At 47.8% G+C, this 12500-nt stretch overlaps 1 protein-coding gene across 1 annotated transcript in view; it reads right to left on the reverse strand.

The window, feature by feature from the left end:
- Positions 1-12500, reverse strand: part of si:dkey-191m6.4 (rho GTPase-activating protein 22) — a 30253-nt gene that overhangs the window by 10261 nt on the left and 7492 nt on the right. The window contains 2 exon segments of the mRNA XM_042707738.1: positions 1248-1376; positions 12380-12467. Coding sequence (XP_042563672.1) covers positions 1248-1376; positions 12380-12467 — 217 coding nt within the window.

Consider the following 12500-nt stretch of genomic DNA (forward strand, 5'->3'; position numbering starts at 1 on the left):
AGCCAAGGCCGCCATGGTAACGGAATACCCTTCTCTGTTTGACTCCATGCGCTCACTAAATAACCCACTCGACAGCGACAGCCGCCCTTGCCCGGCGATCTGCACTTGACAACGCCTCACTTTCCCCCCCGGAGAATCTAAAGGTTTTCAGGAACACTTGGTAAAAGAAATAGAAAGAAACTTGATTTTTTGAAAACATAAATGTCAGGATAAGATGATAGTTAGGGCCTCTACAGTACAACAGTTAAACTACTTCTCTCTCCTTCGTATTGAATTCTCTTCAACTGCCTTCACTCGTTATGGGTAACCCGGGACTGAGACTCGGAGTGTGTGGCTGTCCGCTCTCAGTGCCCCTGGCCATCTCTCGTGCGCACAATAGCTATTGTGTGTGTGTGTGTGTGTGTGTGTGTGTGTGTGTGTGTGTGTGTGTGCTCGGGTCGCGTTCTATGTTCGGACGGGGCAGAGGCAGAGCATGTGTGTGGCGAAGCTTGCTTTACATTTCACGGGCTTCTCCAGAAATAGCGCACTCACACACACACACACACACACTCACACACACACACACACACACACTCCCGTCCGGTGTAATTTAATGCCCGCATGTCCAGCCGCTCAGTCACGCAAGGCTGGAGATATTTTTGCTCGCGTCCCCGGCATATTTGACGTCGCTGGGTGTGTGTGTGTGTGTGTGTGTGTGTGTGTGTGTGAGAGAGTCACAGTGTGTGTGTGTGTGTGTGTGTGTGTGTGTGTGTGTGTGTGTGTGTGTGTGTGTTGACCTTTCTGCCACCGGGGAACAGCGCCCTCAAGAGAACAGACCTACCATCCTCACCTCAAAGATGAATACCAGAAGTTAAGTCACAAACATACACACATACACACACACACACACACACACACACACACACACACACCTCACACACACACACACACCGAGGGAAACACATTTCAGCTGAGTTCAAAAAGATAACCTTCTGAGAACAGAATTATGGTAAATACTGTATATTAATTTATTTAGTGATTGCTATTGAAAGTCATTTAGGTTGGGCACCTTTTCACAACCAAGCTAGTTTTTACGTACGACTGATATGTCTATTCTGCTGCGGCCATTGTGGCCTGACTTGCACTGTGTGCGTGAGTGTGTGAGTGGAATGAGTCTGAGTCACAGTGTGTGTGTGTGTGTGCGTGTGCGTGTGCGTGTGCGTGTGCGTGTGCGTGTGCGTGTGTGCGTGTGTGTGCCCGTGCCTCACCTCCTCCGAAGGGCGCCCAGATGACCCGTCTGATGGCACGCACCCAGTCGTCCATGTCGCTCTGGGAGTTGGCCATGAGCAGGAACGCCTCATGACTGATGCCAGCACGCTCTTTCTCTCCCGACACACCTGAGAGAGAGAGAGAGAGAGAGAGAGGTGGAGAGAGAGGTGGAGAGAGAGAGAGAGAGAGGGGTGGGGAGATAGAGAGAGAGAGAGAGAGAAAGGTGGGAAGAGAGATGGAGAGAGAGAGAGAAAGGTGGCAAGAGAGATGGAGAGAGGGAGAGAGAGAGAGAGAGAGGTGGGGAGAGAGAGAGAGAGAGGTGGGAAGAGAGAGAGAGAGGTGGGAGAGAGATGGAGAGAGAGAGAGGGGTGGGGAGAGAGAGAGGTGGGGAGAGAGAGAGAGAGGTGGGGAGAGAGATGGAGAGAGAGAGGGAGAGAGAGAGAGAGAGAGGTGGGGAGAGAGATGGAGAGAGAGAGAGGGTGGGGAGAGAGAGAGAGAGAGATGGAGATGGAGAGAGAGAGAGAGAGAGAGAGAGAGGTGGGTAGAGAGATGGAGAGAGAGGTGGGAAGAGAGATGGAGAGAGAGAGAGAAAGGTGGGAAGAGAGAGAGGTGAGAAGAGAGATGGAGAGAGGGGTGAAGAGAGATGGAGAGAGAGGAGAAGTAGAGAGATGGAGAGAGAGGTGGGTAGAGAGATGGAGAGAGAGGTGGGAAGAGAGAGAGAGAGATGGGAAGGTAGGGACAGGGAGATGGAGAGAGAGAGAGAGATGGAGAGGTGGGAAAGTATAGGGACAGGGAGATGGAGAGAGAGAAGAGTAAAACCGTAAATTTAGAAAGTGTGCCAGTGTTAGGGGTCATATCTCATCTCAGCAGGACTGGTGTGTGTGTGTGTGTGTGTGTGTGTGTGTGTGTGTGTGTGTGTGTGTGTGTGTGTGTGTGTGTGTGGTGTGTGTGTGTGTGTTGTGTGTGGTGCGTGTGTCTGTGTGTGTGTGTGTTTGTGAGTATATCCTGTATGTGTGTGTGTATTCCCTGTCATCCTGGTGAGGGTAGAACACACAGGTGTGGTGCCGTGTCGCTAGGCTGATCACTCTTCATCAGGCCTGGCGTGCGTGTGTGTGTGTGTGTGTGTGTGTGTGTGTTGGGGTTGTGTGTGTGTGTGTGTTTGTGGTGTGTGTGTCTGTGTGTGTCTGTGTGTGTGTTGGGGTTGTGTGTGAGTGGGTGTGTGTAAGGACTTTAGGGGGTTTTATTGCTGGGAAGATGGCGGCCCATTTCCACCCTAGTGTGAACTTAGGGAGACACACACACACACACACACACAAGAACAAACACCCACACACACACACACACACACACACACACACACAAGAACAAACACACACACACACACACACAGACACACACACACACACACACACACAAGAACAAACACACACACACACACACACAAGAACACACACACACACACAGTAGAACAAACACAGACACACTGAGGAGCCAGGGTTAGATGGGCAGATATCACTATCGGAACCCTTATAAACTACACACGCCACACATAGTACACACACACACACACACACACACACACACACACACACACACACACACACACACACACACACACACACACACACACACACACACACACACACACACACACACATCACAAACCACACACAATCCACACACATGCACATCACACACAATGGCAGCTTGTATGGAGCTGTTTCTACTGGGTTGTGCTGGATCAGAACACAAATCATGATTGTGATTCACACTGAATCCATATTTGATCAGAACACAAATCATGGTTGTGTTGTGATTGACACTGAATCCATATTTGCTGTTCATGGTCGTGATTCACACTGAATCCATATTTGCTGTTCCAGAACAAGGATGTTCTCTGGGCAGGAACCTCTGAAGGCCTGAGCATATTCCTGATCAATTTAAACAAGATGAGTATAAAATATACTTCATGTTTTTATTACATGAGAACGTTTTGCAAAGTCTTGTAATGTAAACTTTTGCCACCAGATGGCAGAGTGGGACTCAACAATCAGTGAGTGGTCTGCAGTAGAGTACTGTAGGTCTAAGCCACATCTGCAGCCTATTAACATCCAGGGCAAGGACATCGCGGTGGTGCAGACCTACAAGTTCCTGGTGCATCTGGACGACAAGCTGAACTGGTCGGCTAACGCAGGTGCACTATACAAAAAGGGACAGAGCAGGTTGTTCTTCTTGAGGAAACTCAGGTCCTTTGATGTATGCAAGGAGATGCTGCTCATGTTCTATCAATCAGTTATGGCGAGCGTGCTCTTCTATGCTGCAGTCTGCTGGACAAGCAACATGTCTAAGAGGGACACTGGGTGGTTGGACAGGCTGGTCAGAAAGGCGGGCTCAGTGGTGGGGCTGAATCTGGACTCACTGGGGACTGTGGTGGAGAGACGGATGCGGAGCAAACTATTGAAAGAAAAAAAAACTGTTGACATTAAATAAATATTTTTCCCCAAAACATGTGTGCCACAATTATTGGCACCCCTTAATTTAATGTTTTGTGCAGCCTCCCTTTGCCAAGATAACAGCTCTGAGTCTTCTCCTATAATGCGTGATGAGGTTGGTGAACACATGGCACGGGATCTGAGACCATTCCTTCATGCAGTATCTCTCCAGATCCTTCAGATTCTGAGGTCAACGTTTGTAGACTCGGCTTCAGCTTATCCCACAGATTTTCTATGGGGTTTAGGTCGTGGGACTGTGATGGCCATGGCAAAACCTTTATTCTGCGGTCGGTGAACCATTTTTGTGTTGATTTTGAGGTGTGCTTTGGATCATTGACCTGCTGGAAGGTCCAACCACAGCCCATTTTAAGCTTACTGGAGGGGGCTGTTGGGTTTTCATTTAATATCTGCTGGTATTTGATGGAGTCCATGATACCATGTATCCTAACAAGATGTCCAGGGCCTTTGGAAGAAAAACAGCCCCACAACATCAAAGATCCGCCACCATTCTTCACATTGGGTATGGGGATCTTTTCTGTATGGCTATCTTTCTGTCTACGCCAAACCCACCTTTGATGTTTGTTGCCAAAAAGCTTTATTTTGGTCTCATCTGACGATATAACTCGGCCCCATTGAAAGTCTGACTTACATTTGGCAAACTGTAGGCGCTTTAGTTTGTAGTTGATTGACAGCAGAGGCTTTTTTCTGGCAACCCTCCAAAACAACTTGTGGTGATGTAGGTGGTGTCTGATGGTAGTTTTGGAGACTTTCTGACCCCAAGACTCAACTCACCTCTACGATTCTCCAGCTGTGATCTTTGAAGATTCTTTTGCCAGTCGAACCATCCTCCTCACGGTGCGTGGGGTCAATGTACACACACGTCCTCTTCCAGGCTGATTCTTAACCTCTCCTGTCGCTTTAAACTTCTTAATTATTTCCATGATAGTGGAAATGGGTATTTTCAACTCTTTAGAGATTTTCTTGTGTCCATTTCTTGATTTGTGCAGCTCCACAACTTTCCGTCGCACATCGTCACTGTGTTCTTGGGTTTTTCCCATAGTGATGAATGACTAATGGAATTTGGCCTGTGTCACCTCATATTTGTACGCCAGTGGAACAGGAAGTCATGGTTGACCTCTTAAGAGTTCCTTATCAAACAGGTGACCTTAAAAATGTAAAACATGACTGGAAATATACTTAAGTTAGATTTTAATTATAAGATTTTTCTAGGGGTGCCAATAAATGTGGCACACATGTTTTGGGGAAAAATATTTATTTAATGTCAACAGTTTTTTTTTCTTTCAATAGTTATACTTCAATAAAAAGGTAAGATTTTTGTGAATATTTTGAGTGAAAGACCAAGAGGATAAACAGCAAAGACATATTTTTTTATAGCCTGTTTTGCTCATATTCACTAGGGGTGCCAATAATTGTGGAGGGCACTGTAAATATATGACTACACCGTTTTGCACTATACACTCTACATCCTACACTGTACATAACTGTATTGTATTGTTTGTTTGTATTGTATTGTCTGTATATATTGTTTGTAATTATTGTAAATATGAGAGAGCTGTAAGACACCAGAATTTCCCCACGGCATTAATAAAGTATTTATCTATCTATCTATATCTATCTATCTAGAGGTCTGCAGGCCTGTGGGTCACAGTGCCAAAGCGGTCGGCGTGAGACTCATTTAGAATGTGGGTGCAGGCAGGGAGATACTGATGCAGGTGAGGAAGAAAGCAAAATATCGTCGTGGGACTCCAAAACATAAATATATGTATAAAATGAAATAAAAGTAGATTTTTCTTCTTTAACTAGAGAATGTTATTGGTGTTAGCAGGAGAGCAGACCAGAGGCTCCATGAGGCTAGCGTCTCTGAAAGGCCTCCATGGTTGACAAACACACACACACACACACACACACACACACACACACACAGAGGCTCCATGAGGCTAGCGTCTCTGAAAGGCCTCCATGGTTGACAAACACACACACACACACACACACCCTAGCGTTAATAGAAACCGTCTCTCACACACACACACACACACACACACACACAGGCTCCATGAGGCTAGCGTCTCTGAAAGGCCTCCATGCTTGACAAACACAAACTCAGTGACGCAAACTTAGAAGCACAGTCCGATATGTGTGTTACGGTAGGTGCACAGTAACCCAACACGCCCCCTCCTCTCAGTCTGGCTGACAGCCGGCCCACCGAGCCAGACGTCAGCCACCGAAGTCCGTGGGCCGCCATTCATTCTCTCATAAATTAATCCATGTTCACCAACTATAAAATTATTCAAAACAGCAAAAAAAAAAAAAAAAGGACGAAAGGGATCCAAAGGGCAAGCTTGAAGCCCCCACCACAGGGACAGGAAGCCCCCACCACAGGGACAGGAAGCACCCGCCACAGGGACAGGAAGCACCCACTACAGGGACAGGAAGCACCCACCACAGGGACAGGAAGCCGTTGTTGGTTTGTAGATGGTGGTGTGGCTGTTAGCTCTTCAACCCAGTGCAGCTCCAGTTAGCATAATGAGCTATAACCTAGCTCTTCAACCCAATGCAGCTCCAGTTAGCATAATGAGCTATAACCTAGCTCTTCAACCCAAAGAAGCTCCAGTTAGCATAATGAGCTATAACCTAGCTCTTCAACCCAGTGCAGCTCCAGTTAACATAATGAGCTATAACCTAGCTCTTCAACCCAATGCAGTTAGCATAATGAGCTATAACCTAGCTCTTCAACCCAATGCAGTTAGCATAATGAGCTATAACCTAGCTCTTCAACCCAATGCAGCTCCAGTTAGCATAATGAGCTATAACCTAGCTCTTCAACCCAATGCAGCTCCAGTTAGCATAATGAGCTATAACCTAGCTCTTCAACCCAGTGCAGCGCCAGTTAGCATAATGAGCTATAACCTAGCTCTTAAACCCAATGCAGTTAGCATAATGAGCTATAACCTAGCTCTTCAACCCAGTGCAGCTCCAGTGAGGTAGCTTTTTTGTGTGTTTTTGTGATAATGAGATATGAGGTAGTTGGATGCGGTTAGTAATGACACGATTCGCTACGCCCTTCTCCCTAGTGCTAAACGTTTTCTCTCTGTGGAGACGTGCTTCAGTAGTCAGACAGTTCTCTTCACATTGACAGTGGCAACCCTAGCAGTAGACTTTATACATAGGTGTTGCTATGGCAACCCTAACAGTAGGTGTAAGCTAGTAGCCTATGCAGCTATGTTTACACATAACATTGCCCTGTATGTAACACACCTGTGTGTAAGTTTGCCATTGCCTGCATTGTAGTTATGACTCGTGAGCAAGTGTCATTTGAAGGTATTTACCTTAAGTGTATGTGGTTGTAGTTGTGAGAATGTGAATGAGGCATGAGCTGGTTGGATACGGTTAGCGATGATGACGGCTATTTGCTCCTCTCCCCAGCACTCTCTCTCTCAGGGACGCGCGTGTGTGTGTGTGTGTGTGTGTGTGTGTGTGTGTGTGTCATTCAGGCAGGGTGTGTGTGTGTGTTTTGGAGGCAGTGTGTGTTCATGTGTTTCATGGGTAAAAATCTCCCTTCCTCTTGCTGGTTTCTCCAACATTGTCTCACACACACACACACACACACACACACACACACACACACACACACCCTAGCGTTAATATAAACAGTCTCACACACACACTCACACACCCTAGCGTTAATATAAACAGTCTCACAGATATTGTTTACTTTTTTTTTTCTTCTTAGTGTTGAACACATATCTCTGGTGTCTGCTGACTGCTCTCTTGTCTTCACAACTCCCTTATGCACCGATCTGTCAGATTAGGTGATTCTGTCCTGTGCTAACGGCTAACCACTCCATAAAACAGATCTGTCTCTGACAGGATAGGTGATTCTCTCCTGTGCTAACGGCTAACCACTCCATGAAACATATCTGTCTCTGACAGAATAGGTGATTCTGTCCTGTGCTAACGGCTACCTGCTAGCCCTCAATAGCACAGATCTGTGCCTGACAGGATAGGTGATTCTCTCCTGTGCTAACGGCTAACCACTCCATGAAACAGATCTGTCTTTGACAGGATAGGTGATTCTCTCCTGTGCTAACGGCTAACCACTCCATGAAACAGACCTGTGCTAACGGCTAACCACTCCACGAAACAGATCTGTCTCTGACAGGATAGATGATTCTCTCCTGTGCTAACGGCTAACCAATCCATGAAACAGATCTGTCTCTGACAGGATAGGTGATTCTCTCCTGTGCTAACGGCTAACCACTCCATGAAACAGACCTGTGCTAACGGCTATCAGCCCTGTGCTCCATCCATCAAATGTCATCAAACACACGGCACACACACACACACACACACACACACACACACACACACACACACACACACTATCAGCCCTGTGCTCCATCCATCAAATGTCATCAAACACACGGCGCAGCCTGTAAAGCACTCAGCAGTGTACCGGGGAGCACCAGAGACAGACAGACAGAGACAGACAGACAGACAGACAGACAGGCAGACAGCCTGCAGTAGAAAGGGCTGATTAGTGAAGAGTGGACAGTGAGATGGGATTGGAAGCCCATCTGGGATATATCTCTATAACAGGATGTTTGTGAAATCTATCTGGCCTCTCTTTTCACACACACACACACACACACACACACACACACACACACACACACACACACACACACACACACACACACACACACACACACACAGATGCACATACACAGACAAGACATGGGCTGGCACCTGAGGAGGTCCACACACACACACACACACACACACCACATAAGTGTTAATAATGTGTAATGTAATTATGTAAAGGACTGGAGGAGCTTAACTCCAGTTGACCCCTGAGTTGTTGACCCCTGAGGTGCTAACCCCTGTCTGCAGATCACGAGCTGGAGAGAGTTTATGTGTCTGAGGACTCAGGCTGGAGAAAGCTGAGGGAGAGAGAGAGGGAGAGAAGGAGGGAGAGATGTGGAGAGAGAGGGAGGGAGAGAGGGAGGGAAAGATGTGGAGAGAAAGGGAGGGAGGCTCTACTCCTACACAGCCCTAACCCTAACTTACATACTTACAGCTAAAACACAGTGACCAAGTCAAGCTTTCAGCACAGAGACCAAGCCAAGAATTCAGCACAGAAACACAGAGACCACGTCAAGCTTTCAGCACAGAAACCAAATCAAGCTTTCAGCACAGAAAGCAAGTCAAGCTTTCAGCACAGAAACACAGAAACACAGAGACCAATTCAAGCTTTCGGCACAGAAGCACAGAGACCACGTCAAGCTTTCAGCACAGAAACCAAGTCAAGCTTTCAGCACAGAAACACAGAGAACAAGTCAAGCTTTCAGCACAGAAACACAGAGACCAAGTCAAGCTTTCAGCACAGAAACACAGAGACACAGAAACACAGAGACCAAGTCAAGCTTTCAGCACAGAAACACAGAGAACAAGTCAAGCTTTCAGCACAGAAACACAGAGACCACGTCAAGCTTTCAGCACAGAAACACAGAGACCAAGTCAAGCTTTCCATTTGCAGAAATGACGCCGTCACCTTGGAGGATCTATCAGCAGTAAACTCAAGGGTTCTGCTGAGTTCTGCTGTTGCTTAGAACATTCCACAGTTTTGTTGCCTGAAAGTTTCTCAGAATAGCTCCTATGGAGGTTCTGGAGGCTGGTTACCTTGGAGGTTCTGTGGTTTGTCCCCCCTGAGTGTGCAACAGTCCTGTCCCATGTTCCACTCGGGTTCCCCGCTGTTCTGCGTCCCCCCACTCCTCTTCCACACGTGCCAGCTGCGGAACCCGATGCCAACAGAGTGCCCGTCGCACCATCGCTGCCAGAAACTTGAAAAACGAGTCGCCCCCCTGCCTCCCTCCCTCCCTCCCTCCCTCCCTCCGTCACTCTCCTATTCCCTTGTTCATTTGTGCAGCGGAGAGAGAGAGCAGACAAGACTCCTGAGACAGAAGAGACACGGATGACAGGGAGTCCAGCAGCCTCAGAGAGAGGGTGAAGAGAGAAAGACAGAGGGTGCAGAGAGAAAGACAGAGGGACAGAGAGAAAGAACGAGAGAGGGCGAGAGAAAGAACGAGAGAGAGAGAGAGAGAGGAAGAGGGAGAGAGGAAGGAGAGGAGGAGGGGTCCAGCAGATAACTTTCCAGTCCATCTTTAACAAACAAACCTCCCTCCCCTAAGCCAACAAACAAACACACACACACACACAAACCCTCCTTCCCTAAGCCAACAAACACACACACACACACACACACACACACACACACTCACACACACACACGGTGCTAGTTAATCAGGAGACTTCCAGGGCAAATAGGGCAGCTGGAGTAGACAGGGGAGCCCCACAGCTTCCTGCTGTGTGTGTGTGTGTGTGTGTGTGTGTCTTCAGGGCCTCAGTGGTGTGTGTTGTGTGGTGTGTGTGTGCGCCTGAGAGCGTTTCTTCAGGGCCTCAGTGGTGTGTGGTGTGTGTGTGTGTGTGTGTGTGCGTGTGTGTGTGTGCGTGTGTGTGTGCCTGAGAGCGTTTCTTCAGGGCCTCAGTGGTGTGTGTTGTGTGGTGTGTGTGTGCGCCTGAGAGTGTTTCTTCAGGGCCTCAGTGGTGTGTGTTGTGTGGTGTGTGTGTGTGTGTGTGTGTGCGCCTGTGTGTGTGTCTTCAGGGCCTCAGTGGTGTGTGTTGTGTGGTGTGTGTGTGTGCGCCTGAGAGTGTTTCTTCAGGGCCTCACTGGTGTGTGTGTGTGTGTGTGTCTTCAGGGCATCAGTGGTATGTGTTGTGTGGTGTGTGTGTGCGCCTGAGAGTGTTTCTTCAGGGCCTCACTAGTGTGTGTGTGTGTCTTCAGGGCCTCAGTGGTGTGTGTTGAGCTCATCTCTGGCTGCAGTAGAAGATGGCTTCAGCAGACGCCTCGGAGTCCCAGAGCAGCAAACACACACTGGAGCTGCTCACACTCTGTTCTGTCATTTCCTGTTTTCTCTTCTCTCATCTACTCTGCTCATTGGACAGACACCTACTCTTATCTTAGTCTTGTGTGTGTGTGTGTGTGTGTGTGTGTGTGTGTGTGTGTGTGTGTGTGTGTGTGTGTGTGTGTGTGTGTGTGTGTGTCTGTGTGTGTGTCTGTGTCTGTGTGTGTGTGTGTGTGTGTGTGAGGGGGGCATCTATGAATGGGGCAAACATGAAAACATGAGGGATTTAAGCAGCGGATTAGCAGGGCATCTGCAGGTTGAGTGTGTGTGTGTGTGTGTGTGGGGGAGGGGGGGGGGCATCAGACTGTAGGACTGAAACTGGAGCTCTTATTGTGTTTCACCGGACACTTTGTAAAGAGACCTCACACACACACACACACACACACACACACACACACCCACCCATACACTCGTTTCCACATACACACACATACTCTCTCTCTCTTACACACACACACTCATACAGACAAACACACTCATACACACGCACACACACACACAAATACACACACACCACACACACACACACACAGCCCTGAATCAAGAGCTCCATACTTTACTGCTGGGCTCTGATTGCTGCCACACCCCAATGTGATGTTTGCCTGCCATAAATAACACACACGTACACACACACACACACACACACACACACACACACACACACACACACACACACACTCATACACACTCATTCAGACACACACACTTATACACACACACACACACACACACTTAGACACACACACACACACTTATTTATACACACACACACACACACACACACACACACTTATACACACACACACACACACACACACACACACACACACATAACCCGATGGCATTTGGCTATGACTGTCAGCTATCAGTCAGATGTCAGACTAATATTGGTGTTTCTGAAATCATCAGTTCTTTCCCCCTGATATGTACCCTTCTCATACCAGGGACCTGAGGTCACACACACACACACACACACACAAACACACACACACACTCACACACACACCAGGGACCTGAGGTCACACACACACACACACACACACACACACACACACACACACACACACACAACACACACACACTCACACACCAGAGAAAAACCAGAGAAGACCAGGGACCTGAGGTTCAACATATTTTCAATACGCCCTCTGCTGGTGACATGTGGAACTGCTGTGGCCATCCTTCAGTTCGGACAGTGATGTGGAATAAAGCCATATATCCCTCCCAGGTATTGGGACAGAGTGGTGGTGTGTGTATGTGATGTATTTGTGTGTGATGTGTGTGTATGTGATGTGTGTATGTGTGATGTGATGTGTATGTGAGGGGTGTGTATGTGATGTGTGTGTGTGTATGTGAGGGGTGTGTATGCTGTTGTAAGAGGTTGAATGTGAATATGTGTTAGCTGAAGATGCTAGTGATTGAGGGTATGAGTGTGTGATACTTTAGCCAGACGTACAAATGTGTGTGTGTATGTGTGCACGTGTGTTTGTGTGTGTGTGTGTGTGTGTGTGTGTATGTGCACGTGTGTTTGTAATAATGAGGGTCCAAGTGATGATGTGTGTGTGTGTAAAAATTAAGGTTCCAGTATGTGTGTGTGTTATATTAAAGGTCCCAGTCTGTGTGTGTGTGAGTGTGTGTGTGTGTGTTCACACTCACCAGAGACAATCTCAAACAGATGTCTGCCAGGCTCCTCTGGGTTGGCTGTGAGCTCATTCACCTGACTGCCCTTCAGTGCAATACAACCCTGCGAGAGAGAGAGAGGGAGGGAGAGAGAGAT

Source organism: Clupea harengus, chromosome 1 (assembly GCF_900700415.2).
Source record: "Clupea harengus chromosome 1, Ch_v2.0.2, whole genome shotgun sequence".
Classification (NCBI taxonomy): Eukaryota; Metazoa; Chordata; class Actinopteri; order Clupeiformes; family Clupeidae; genus Clupea; species Clupea harengus.